At 43.5% G+C, this 13,226-nt stretch overlaps 1 protein-coding gene across 1 annotated transcript in view; it reads right to left on the reverse strand.

Annotated features, from left to right (window-relative positions):
- THSD4 (thrombospondin type 1 domain containing 4) overlaps positions 1-13,226 on the reverse strand; it is a 665,429-nt gene that overhangs the window by 525,746 nt on the left and 126,457 nt on the right. The window contains exon 5 of the mRNA XM_018053563.1: positions 8,100-8,547. Within this exon, the coding sequence (XP_017909052.1) occupies positions 8,100-8,547 (448 nt within the window). The remainder of the gene's footprint in view (positions 1-8,099; positions 8,548-13,226) is intronic.

Consider the following 13,226-nt stretch of genomic DNA (forward strand, 5'->3'; position numbering starts at 1 on the left):
TTTATCAAGAGGCTCTTGAGTTCCTCTTCCCTTTCTGTCATAAGGGTGGTGTCATGAGCATATCTGAGGCTATTGATAGTTCTCCCAGCAATCTTGATTCCAGCTTGTGCTTCATCCAACCCAGCATTTTGCATGATGAACTCTACACACAAGTTAAATAAGCTGGGTGACAATATTCAGCCTTGACGTAATCCTTTACCAATTTGGAACCAGTCCATTGTTCCATGTTCAGTTCTAACTGTTGCTGATTGACCTGCATACTGATTTCTCAGGAGGCAGGTGAGATGGTCTGGAATTCCCATTTCTTTAAGAATTTTCTACAGTTTGTTGTGATCCACATAGTGAAAGTCTTTAGCATAGTCAGTGAAGCAGAAGTACATGTTTTTTTCTGGAATTCTCTTGCTTTTTCTATGATCCAATGGATGTTGGCAATTTGATTTCTGGTTCCTCTGCCTTTTCTAAATACAGCTTGAACATCTCTAAGTTCTTGGTTCATGTAATGTTGAAGCTTGACTTCAACATTTTAACCATGAATATATTCTGAATATATTCAGAATTTTAACCATGGCTTTACTAGTGTGTGAGATGAGTGCAATTGTGTGGTAGTTTGAACATTCTTTGGCATTGCCTTTCTTTGGGATTGGAATGAAAACTGACCTTTTCCAGTCTTGCGGCCACTGCTGAGTTTTCCAAATTTGCTGGCATATTGAATGCGGCACTTTCACAGCATCATCTTTTAGGATTTGAAATAGCTCCACTGGAATTCCATCACCTCCACTAGCTTTGTTTGGAGTGATGCTTCCTAAGGCCCACTTGATTTCGCATTCCAGGATGTCTGGCTCTAGGTGAGTGATCACATCATCGTGATTATCTGGGTCATGAAGATCTTTTTGTATAGCTCTTCTGTGTATTCTTGCCACCTTCTCTTAATATATTCTGCTTCTGTTAGTTCCATACCGTTTCTGTCCTTTATTGAGCCCATCTTTGCATGAAATGTTCCCTTGGTATCTCTAATTTTCTTGAAGAGATCTCTAGTCTTTCCCATTCTATTGTTTCCCATTCTATAAGGGCTTTCTTATCTCTCCTTGCTATTCTTTGAAACTCTGCATTCTGATGGATATATCTTTCCTTTCTTCTTTGTCTTTCGCTTCTCTTTTTATCTCTGCTATTTGTAAGACCTTCTCAGACAACCACTTTGCCTTTTTGCATTTCTTCTTAGGGATGGTTTTGATAACCACCTCTGGTACAAGGCTACAAACTTCCGTCCACAGTTCTTCAGGCACTGTCTACCAGATCTAATCCCTAGAATCCATTTGTCACTTCCACTGTATAATTGTAAGGAACTTGATTTAGGTCATACCTGAATGGTCTAGTGGTTTTCCCTACTTTCTTCAATTTAAGTCTGAACTTGGCAATAAGAAGTTCATGATCTAAGCCATAGTCAGCTCCCAGTCTTGTTATTGTTAACTGTATAGAGCTTTTCCATCTTCAGCTGCAAAGAATATAATCAATCTGATTTCCATATTGACCATCTGGTGATGTCCATGTGTAGAGTCATCTCTTGTGTTGTTGGAAGAGGGTGTTTCCTAAGACCAGTTCATTCTCTTGGCAAAACTCTGTTAGTACTTGTTACATATTTATAAGCCTCCCTCTCCCACTGAACTTTGACTTGCTTAGGGTCAGAGCTTCCTCTAATTTCAGTGTCCCTGACCCCCAATCAATGTCAGGGTTGTGCTCATGGACTCTAAGCAAAAATCCACAGTGGGGAGTGACTAGTGTAACAGTAGGGAGTGTTATACTAGTAGACATCTACGAAGATGCCTGCTGTAAATTTTATTCTTAAGTGACTAGCTTTATTTATTGATGATGTCTTTATTTGGCTGCACCATGTGGCATATGGGAACTTAGTTCCCTGACCGGGGATTGAGCTCACACTCCCTGCAGTGGCAGTATGGAGTCTTAACAACTGGACCACCAGGGAAGCCCCCAGAAATTCTTTATTCGTACTGAAGTGTGTCAGCTTTACTTCCTCATACACAGTAGGCAAGGATAAAGAAAGTCTTCCTTATTTTTAAAGTCTACTTTCAGAGATCATTAATGTTGCATTTATTACTGATACTGAAGTACTATTTCATCGAGGACATCTTATATGATCGGAACAATCCTAAAGACACACTACCATGTACGGTATGGCTTAACATTAAATATACCCATCTGAGGGCATAAAGGCTTCACTGGCATGAAGTTACCTGTAGGCTGACTTCTGTCACTTTAAATATGACTCAAGGGTGATTAGATTAAAACCACATCACAGCTGAAATGCTGGGTCTCTCAGCTTCTTTTATGGTTGGGCAAAGGAAAAGGCTTCCCTGGTGGCTCAGATGGTAAAGAATCTGCTGGTCAGTGCAGGAGACCCAGGTTTCACTCCTGGGTTGGGAAGATAGCCTGGAGAAGGGAATGGCTCCACACTCCAGGATTCTTGCCTGGAAAATTCCATGGACAGAGGAGCCTGGAGGGCTACAGTTCATGGAGGTCACAAAGAGGTACACATGACTGAAAGGCTAACACTTTCACTTTCAAAAGGAAAGAACTCTCAACCACAGGTAAGTCAAAGGACAAAAAGGGATTCTGAGCAAGTCTGACCATTTCATCCACAATTCCATGACTGGGCACTTAGGAAATGGGACCTGTTCAGATATGTAGACATCTTACTCCATCATCTTCAGCCACATTCACTTATCCAGGTCCAGTCTTTTTTCCTGCTAACAGTGTGTCAGCACATGCCAAGCTTGAATCTGACCTTATCTGAACCTCACAACTCTGTGCAGTAGGTACAATTACTGTCCCCAGATTACAGATGGTCCTCAAAGAGTTAAGTAACTTGCCCAAGGAAACTCAACTCCCAGCATTGGAACTGGGGTTTATATCCAGCTCAGATTTGCTCCCAAGCTCAGTAAGCCTTTAAGACTTAACCAATTAAGCCAGTTGATTAGAATTGCTTTCTGATTTTTTACTGTGTTTAAATGTTTCTCACCTGTCAATCTCATGTACGAAAGACCAGCAAGACCATGTGATACTTCTGTATTCTGAGATGTTAAAGAATAAATTGCCCATTAAGACTGTGATTATCTGGGACTTCCCTGACCGTCCAGTGGCTGACGCCACACTTCCACTGCAAGGGGCACGGGTTTCATCCCTAGTTGGGGAACTAAGATGGTGATACCATGCACAGCACAGCAAGTAAGAAAGAAATGAAGAAAGGAAGAATAAAATAAAGAAAGTTAAGGAAAAAAAGAAACAAGAAAGACTGTGATTATTTATAGTGGATAAGAGGAGGCAAGAGGGCAAAAACATGAGTTTGCGCAAACTCCGGGAGGTAGTGAAGGACAGGGAAGCCTGGTGTGCTGCAGTCCATGGGGTCTCAAGGAGAGGGACACGACCCAGCCACTGAATAACAACAGAAGAGGAGGCAAGAGGTCAAAGAAGGGGAGTCCACACTACCTGGCAGGCTCTGCAGCACCCGAGATCCTGACCCAGCCCTGTCTTCCTGTCCATGACTATGCTGTTTCCTTGATCTCAAATGCTCTCTCCCCTGTTTTGGCCATCCTTGAAAGCCCAGCTCAACTGTTCCCTTCCCCAGCCCTGTGGCCTCCTGCCCTGTGCTCCTAGAGTTCTTCCCCTCATGAAGTGCTCCAGCACTGAGTGTAATGACTTATAAGTAGCTCATTCAGCACCTTCTCTGCTGTGTTGAAGGAGACATCATGACCAGTGATGAGACACTGTTTCGGAATTTGGACGCCTGCAAAACCATTTCCCTTAATTCAGACCACCTGCCAATCACATGACCTCCCAGCTCAGAACTGAGCCCTTTACGGTGAAGGAAGTCTCAGAAAGGGGGCATTCCATCAAGAGCTGGAGTGGGAGGGACTTCCCTGGGGAGGGGAGGCAGTGGTTAAGACTCTGTGCTTCCATGGCAAGGTGCACTGGTTCAATCCCTGGTTGGGAAGCAAAGATCCCACATGCCCTGTGGTGCAGCCAAAAACATTTTTTTATTAAAAAATAAATAAAACAACTGGGGTGGGATATACTGGGCACTTAGTTAAAGGGATGAAGTTCTGAAATCAGTGGATATTTCCAACCAGCTCTGGGTTACTCTCCCTTCTTTTTCTTCTCCCAGATAATATCTGGGAGAGAACTCTAAATGTATGCATTATTTTTTAATCTTTGAAAGGACATAAGTGAAAGCCTGCACTCCCTGTTCACAGGGAATTATTCATACCACTGCCCTTCACCTCTTTCATTTTTGAGTAGGAAGATTTACATAATTGAGAGACTCATGCCATCACCCCTTTGGGACATTGAGAAGGATACAAATACATCTACATAAGGTCATTGAGGCTAAGATGCTGGAATTCATGGGTCCACATGGAAAATGCACAAATGAGACAGCACAGCAGGACTGAGACTGCTCTCAGAAAAGCCTGCTTGCAATGTCGGTCTTCGGCTGATGTCTGGGGACTTGGATTTCAGAAGGGTTCCCACCACTTCCTAAGTGGTAAGTGTGAGTCACTATGCTCCATCTATATTATACAAACAATATATTTTATGCTAAGCCCCTGCTTTTCTTCTGGGCGCCTGGCACTTTAGTAAGTAGCAAGCAGAGGGTGCCTCTGAACTAGTCCCCGGTATCAACTTTGGCCATGGAGTCTGTAATGAGCTTCCCTGGTAGATGATACTTCACTCATATAATAACTCACTGCTGAGGGAATGAAGAAGTACATCCTGTATGACTCCACAGGGACAGGACTCTTAGAAGACTGAGCCTGCTTTCCTCTGGACCTGGCCCCATGCACTTTGCCTTTTGCTGACTTTCCCAGTAGCCTTTCATTGTCATAAATCATAACTGTACCTTCAAGCGTATGCTGAGTCCAGTGAGTCTTCCTACAAATCATTAGACCAAGGCGTGGTTCTAGGAGCCAGTAACACAGGGAGTCTTAAAGTGTTCATGGGGCATAGCCCAAGTCACAAGAAGCCATGGGCTTAAAAAAAGAAGATATGCATTTAGTTTGCCTCAACATCCTGGCTACTGTAAATAGTCCTGCAATGAACACTAGGACAGAGGAATGGATAAAGAAGATGTGTTGCATATATACAATGGAATATTACTCAGCCATAAAAAAGAACCAAACTGGGTCATTTGTAGAGACATGGACGGGTCTAAAGTCTGTCACACAGAGTGAAATAAGTCAGAAAGAGAAAAACAAATAAAGTCTATTAAAGCATATATGTGGAATCTAGAAAATGTACCGGAGAAGGCAATGGCACCCCACTCCAGTACTCTTGCCTGGAAAATCCCATGGACGGAGGAGCCTGGTAGGCTGCAGTACATGGGGGCGTGAAGAGTCAGACACGACTGAGCGACTTCACTTTGACTTTTCACTTTCATGCATTGGAGAAGGAAATGGCAACCCCCTCCAGTGTTCTTGCCTAGAGAATCCCAGGGACGGGGGAGCCTGGTGGGCTGCCGTCTATGGGGTCGCAAGAGTTGGACACGACTGAAGCGACTTAGCAGTAGCAGCAGCAGAAAATGTCCAGATGAACCTATTTGCAGGCAGGAATAGATGCAGGTGTCGAGAGGGACATGTGAACACCACAGGGGGAAGCGGGCGGGATGAATGGGGAGATGAGAACTGACGCAGATGCACTACCATGTGTAAAAGACATAGCTGGTGCGATGCTGCTATAAAGCACAGGTGGCTCAGCTCGGTGCTCTGTGGTGGGTTGGGAGGGTGGTAGGGAGGTCCCGGAAGGAGGGGATATACATATACATATAGCTGATGCACTTCGTTGTACAGCAGAAACACAACATTGTAAAGCAACCATACCCCAATATTTTAAAAAGAAGATGTGTATTACTGTGACCTCTAAGGAAAGAAATCTCTCAATAAGCATAAGTAGGATGACTAGAGAATCTCAGGGACGGGGTAGCCTGGTGGGCTGCCATCTATGGGGTCGCACAGAGTCGGACACGACTGAAGCGACTTAGCAGCAGCAGCAGCAGGATGTGGCTTGGGGTGATGGGGTGCAAAGCGTTACAGTGAAAAGAAGGGATTTAAACCTGTCAATCCTTTGTCAACATTTACTTCTTTGTCTAAGAAGATGTGTGAGACACTGCTTTACCTATTTGCAAAATGATGCAGACATCATGAATTCACAAGAATTTTTTTTAAAAATTTCCTTGCAATTCAGTCTCCTCAGTAGTGGAGTTATCCAGCACCAGAAGAAACCACAGCTTCTACATAGGCAAACACAGTGCTGTTGGCAGCACAGGCCTGGAAAAAAGTGCATGCTTCAAAAACAGAGGTTAAATGAAAGAAATGCTAAGTACATATCAGGTCTGTTTGAGCGTCCGAAGGGTGCGCAAAGTTGCTTTGGTCACGTCCAGTTCTTTGTGACCCCATGGACTGCAGCCCACCAGGCTTCTCTGTTTGTGGCATTCTCCAGGCAAGAATACTGGAGTGGGTTGCTATGCCCTACTCCAGGGGATCCTCCCGACCCAGGGATTGAACCACATCTCTCACTTCTCCTGCTTTAGCACTACCACCACCTGGGAAGCTGATATATGCTAAATGCCTTCTCTCTTTTCCTTCTCTTTGTGGATTACTTGGTCCTCAAAATTAAGACACATACTAGGCAATGGGAGAGTGTATTCTACATTAGAAATTAATCCATTTCATTTTTAAAAGAATTGCAATGGATATTCAAGAACAGGGACCATGTCTTATGATGAGCACAAGTATTTTTTTGTTTTGTTTACAAAGCACTTTCTTAATATCACCTCTTTTGATCCTCATAACAACTCTGTGAGGTAGATACTATGACTTTTCTTCTATCTTCCATGGAGCCTCTTTCATTACAAGACAAGCAATGATGCTCAATTAAGACTTACTGGTTGACTGATTAGTAATGGCTTTAGGAAAAATATTGCTCTAAAAAATAAATAATTCCTGAAGTCTGTCAGTGGAAGAACATGCTGAAAAGAAATCCAGGCATTCAGAGGAATTATTGAAATCACAAATTAAGTCATTTCTATGGACTCTGCAGCAGGAAATATATTTTTAATGAGGAAATTGAAGCTAATATATAACAGCTGTCCTGTTACCCAGTAAAACTATTAAGGCAGATTAAATAATTAATGAGAAATATAGCAACTTGGAAATTTAACCTTTAAGGAGTCTCTTATTTCTTTCTCTTTTATATCGAGTTGGCCAAAAAGTTCTTTCAGGCTTTTCTGTAAGACCCAAAAGAACTTTTTGGCCAACTCAGTATAAAGTCTTTAAACTGATACTGGTTTCCCAGGTGGCTCAGTGGTTTAAAAAAAAAAAATCCTCCTGCCAATGCAGAAGATGCAGGGGACAAAGGTTCAAGCCCTGGGTCAGGAAGGCCCTCTGGAGGAGAAAATGGCAACCCACTGTAGTGTTCTTGCCTGGAAAATTCCATAGACAGAGGAGCCTGGTGAGTCCACGGGGCAGAAAGAGTTGGACACGACTGAGTGAGCACAGCACACAAACTGATTTTCTTTTTTTAAAGCATATTTGGTCATCTTGTGTAGCTTCCATTTATAATTTGCTTTGCTGTAGAGTCATCAGCTATGGAATCTTCAGCAATTTTTCACTGTCAGACTTTTTCAGGGAGCCGCCAGGAAACTTACTGGATGACACTCATGCTGGTCAAACCCCCCCAAACTCCCCCATCTTTGGCACCACCATTGGTTGCCCTAAATTAGCTAAACTGCACCTGACTCACAGGCCAAAAAGCAAAGAAGAAATAGTTTTGATATAAAGCCACTGAGAATGTGGAAGTAGCTTGATCAGCAATAGTGATCATCAATAAATGACTCAAGAAGTTATCCATAAGTTACTAAAGTAATAACCTTAGAAAAGTATATGGGAGAACACATGAAAAGGAATGAGAGGAAGGGAGTATTCACATGGTCTAAAAAACCATGCCCCTGCTGTCTTCTGCCATGTGTACTGCCGACCAGCAGAAAGATGAGTAGCAGCTGTTTCCAGGGCCAGTCTCGGGCGGTATGTACTCACGTTCGTGTTGCACAGCTTGTACTGCCGGTAGGCCCCGATGCAGGAGATGGCTGTAGATCTGGTGGGCTGGGAGAAGCTCTGAGCTGCCCTGGGGGGCCCCAGCCCAGGGCTGCTGCTTGCTTCTGGGCTGTGGAAGAGACTGGAGGCTGCAGGGAAGCCTTGGTCATGGGTCAAAGGCAGCTGGTAGACAGAGCCCTCTGAGGCTTGCAGTCCAGAACGCGGGCCACTGTCACTCTGGTACAGAGGTCCATGCTGGGGGCGCTGGTGAGCTGAAGGGTGGTAGTCATGGCTAGAGCCAGATGCCCCCTGGGACCTGGAATTCCGGGATGAGGGCCTCTGCCGCCGAAGCCTCTGCGGTGGGTGTGCAGAGTCTGTCTGCAATGGTAAGATGTACGGGGCTTTCCCATAACCATACTTGCCAGGGCCGATGGGACCTCGGGTCCTGCTCCTAAAGAGAAACACAAGAGAGGATTTTCATGTTACCCAGAACCTCTGGTCCATGGGAGAGGGGACTGGGTAGGAACAGAAGCCTGAGAGAGAGCCTGTGGTGGAACAGAGAGGCAGCAGGAGGGCTTTCCAGGGGAAGGGTTAGGCCAAAACAGAGGCTCTACAGAGGCTGGAACGCAGAATGAAAGTGAGAATCAACAGTGGGTGATGTGACTGGTAGAAAATGAGGTTAGAACAGTAAGCTGTGGGTAGTATGTGACTTATGTCAGGGAGTTTGGGTGTTTTGTAGGTTGTAGGGAGCCACTAAAGGTTTTTAAATTTTTATTGGACTACAACTGATTCACAATGTTGTATTAGTTTCAGGTGTACAGCAAAGTGAGTCAGTTATACACATACATGCTACTGCTGCTAAGTCGCTTCAGTCGTGTCCGACTCTGTATGACCCCACAGACGGCAGCCCACCAGGCTCCCCCATCCCTGGGATTCTCCAGGCAAGAACACTGGAGTGGGTTGCCATTTCCTTCTCCAATGCATGAAAGTGAAAAGTGAAAGTGAAGTCGCTCCGTAGTGTCTGACTCTTAGCGACCCCACGGACTGCAGCCTACCAGGCTCCTCTGCCTATGGGATTTTCCAGGCAAGAGTACTGGAGTTGGGTGCCATCGCCTTCTCCAATACATATACATATATCCATTCTTTTAGATTCATTTCCCATATAGGCCATTGCAGAGTACTGAGTAGAGTTCCCTATGCTATACAGTAGGTTCTTATTATTAATGGTTATCTATTTTATATATAGTATTTGAGAAGAACAAAGAGAAAATTATCATTGCAGCCATAGTAACATCCTGTTCACTTTTTCCCCCCAATAATAGTTAGTGGGGTTTTTTTCTCACTCAACTTTACTAATATTTCAGACCCTGTTTCCATGACCATTCATGTCCAAATAGATTTTGCAGGAAAGAGGAACTTGGCTAAGCAACCAAAGACTAATGCAGTCCTGAGTCTTGACTTTCCCTGGGTCGAACTCAATCCCTGAAGAAACTTCAGGAGTTTGAGCAACTGGCTACTCCATCATTTAAGTCAATTCACAAGGAATAATGGGTAAAGGGCCATGTTCACATTCATACGGGTCTTTAGGTTTTGCCAAGATCAGTTGCCCTGTGGGATCTTATGACAATTATGTAAACAGAGGTTCCCCCCACCCCGCCAGGGAGAAAAAAATTCCCTGATTTATAGCTTCTGTCCATTTCCATGGTGCAAATACTCCCGCCGTGGCCAACTGATGTGAAGACACAATCAGCTGTCGCAACGAGGGCAAAACCAGCTCTCGCACACCACTGCATGCAAATTTATTGCACAACCACTGTTTTCAAAACAGAGCTAGGAATGAGGAAGAAATATAAAAGTGAATCCCATGGGGTACCCGAGACCCCAACCATACAACTGAAAGTAACCAGAACATAACACAAGGTGGGAAACAGCCTTGGAAGCAATACAGCAAGCAGCGCACTGGCAATCTGCGGCAAGAGGGAGAACTTCTATCTGGGTGATCTCAGGAGGCTTCATCACCACGGATCTGAGAGCTGGGAAGCAAGGTTCCAATACTCTGTGGAGGGATTTAAGTAAGTCACATAACTCTTATTTATTTGTAAAATGACTGAACTGGATTAAATGACTGTGAGGGTTGTTCCAGCTCTAAAAGTATATGCTTCCATAATAATTAATTCTACATTCATGTAAAACTGGAAATGTGCCCAAGGGTTCCTACAGGATGGCCCCGTTAAAATAAGCACATTAAAATAGCAATCAAGGTGAAACATTAATTTCTGCCCTCTTGAAGAATTCTTTCTTCACTCTACAGAACGACTGAATATAAAATTTAACAGACCACAACTAATTATTAACATCTTTATCACAAATTGCACCTTCATTCTTAGCTGATATGGTTTTGAATTAAACTGTGCTGGTGTTTATTTTGCCTTTAGGCATTTCTCAATTAATCTTGGCAACACTTAGGACTCTATTAATGATGGGGGTTTCAGAATGCTGCTTTAAGAGATGCAATTAAGAAGTTAGTCATATACATATGTGTGTGTGTGTATGTGTGTGTGTATATATATGTTGGATGTAATTTGCTTTTTTCTTCTTGTAGCAGGCCAGGTAAAATGAATGACATCATGCAAAAGTGAAGGAAAGAATTTTTCTGTGTGTGTGTCATTTTTTTTTTTAAAGATCTGAAAGCCTAATAGAAATTCTAGCTTCAAAGTAAGTACGGGTGGAAACCCCAACAGAAGGTAATAGAGAAATAAACATATATGGAGTGATGCTTCTCAAATTTGAATGGGCACAAAAATCTTGTTGGGAGGCATATTCTGACTCAGTAGGTTGGGGAAGGGGCAGGATTCTTCATGTAGAGAGGGTAATAGGCAGGAAGGCCAGGGGTCTCCCAACGGAGGAAATAGCCTGCAGGTGTCAGACATTTTTACCTCTCTTAAGCGGCAGGAGGAAACAAACTAGGGATATTTTTTCCTTCTCTATACAAATTTAAAAGGAGGTTTCTCTTAAAATACTGTGTTGACATAATGACACCTGGTTTCACCTGAAGTTAACCAATGCCTTTTTCTTATGGAAATGTTTATCTTAAGCTATGCTAATGTACTATGCATTTACCCCAAACTCTGTCTTCAAGTTGGTTCCACCTCTTGGCTCAGAACCGACTTGACAAACCAGTATTTTATACTCAGATATTGTTCCCCTAATCTATGTAAATGAAACTATTTGTATGGTGATCTGCCCTTCTTCAAGATTCAAATTAATCATTTTATGGCCCAGGATGAACCATTTGGTGCCAAGATTATCCCACAATGCATCTTATGGGTGAGGGGTCTGGTGCCATTCTGAGTTTTAAGACATTCTTCTCTTTCATTAACAAACTGTTAGTAACTATATAACATCCAGCTGAAGACTAGCAGGGGAGTACTCTTTCTGCCCCCTTCTGACGGCTATGTCAGAAGCTTTCTCTATCTCCTTTATACTTTAATAAAACTTTATTACACAAAAGCTCTGAGCGATCAAGCCTCGTCTCTGACCTCGGATTTAAATTCTTCTCCTCTGGGGGCCAACAATCCTGGCATCTTTGCATGATTCAACAACCTTTCAATGTCTAACAAGTTCCCAGGTGATAATGGTGATGCTGGGGTCCATAGACCCACTACTTTGACAAAGTCACAGAATAGAACTGAAATTCCAAGCAAAAGAGTGAGAATTCAACAACATTTGTCAGGTTTAATGGAGAAAGATAGCTATAAAATTGTTTCAAAAACCTCTTAGCCTGTGACACAGACAAAAATTCTGCTGGTTTGAGCCAGGATGCACTGCTGTAGCTCCATCAGTGAGAGGTGCTGAACCCAGACGGACTTGACCTTGCTCTTGGGAAGTCTAGGAGGCAGAGGGAGAACCTACAGTTGGCCAGTGACTTGTGTAAGCATCTTTTCAAAGGCTGCCCATCACCCCAGAGGGGGTAACATATACATGTGCAAATGTATATTTTTATATTCACAGTGCCTCATGGGAGGCTCTGCCGAGAACCATTCAAAACCTACCCAAACAGCGACATCATTGGAAGGAGGATGATTCAGAAACGAACGACCAGTTAACTCTGATAAACAGACTACAGAGGATGAGCAGCCAATTAGAGAGTGCTTGTGAGAGATATGATTTCTGAATTCTTGACTCAGAACACTTGGACAAGCAGCAGATTCATCCCCACTTGGCCAGGACAATGTGTGTTTTCCTTACAGCCGGTCAGAGCTAATAATCCTGATGGTTCAGAATGGCCTCTTCCCCACAGGACAGAGTCCATCTGGCCACTTGCAAGGGTAGATTTATGCAGAGTTGGGATAATAAGCACAGATGTGGCCGAGGGGATCTGTGTAGCTGGTTAACCCTTCCAGGGGTGCATGTGGTAGGTGCCTGGGAGCTGTTACGGTGATCAGTTTTGCTTAATCTCCCCATCACCCGGCTCTGGGATTTTTTCCATTTGTCAAAGTCCTAGCTAACTTTGGAAAGTTAGGTCTTGAAAAAGTAACAGAAAAAGCCTGACTTGAAAGTCAAGGACATTGATGTTTGTATAGCAGAGTGGTTAGACTTGGACTTTGAAGCCAGGTTTCCTGGGTTTGAACCCCAGCTCTGCCACCTGCTAATTATGCAGTTTGGGTAGGTCACTAGTCCTTTTGGAGATGCTCACTGGGTCATTCGCAGAGAAGCGGATGAACCTAGAGAATGTCATACAGACTGAAGTAAGTTAGAAAGAGAAAAATAAATGTTGTTTATTAATGCATATATGTGGAATCTAGAAAAATGGTACAGATAAACCTGTTTACAAGGTAGAAATAGAGACACAGACATAGAGAACAAATGGATAGATACCAAGGGGGAAGAAGGGGGCAAGAATTGGGAGACTGAGATTGACATGAATACACTACTATGTATAAAATAGACAACTAATGAGAATCTACTGCATAGCACAGGGAAATCGACTGAGTGCTCTGTGGTGACCTAAACAGGAAAGAAATCCAAAAAGAGAGGGGATATATGTATGTTGCTGCTGCTGCTGCTAAGTCGCTTCAGTCGTGTCCAATTCTGTGCAACCCCATAGACGGCAGCCCACCAGGCTCCCCC

This window comes from Capra hircus, chromosome 10 (assembly GCF_001704415.2).
Source record: "Capra hircus breed San Clemente chromosome 10, ASM170441v1, whole genome shotgun sequence".
NCBI classification, from domain to species: domain Eukaryota; kingdom Metazoa; phylum Chordata; class Mammalia; order Artiodactyla; family Bovidae; genus Capra; species Capra hircus.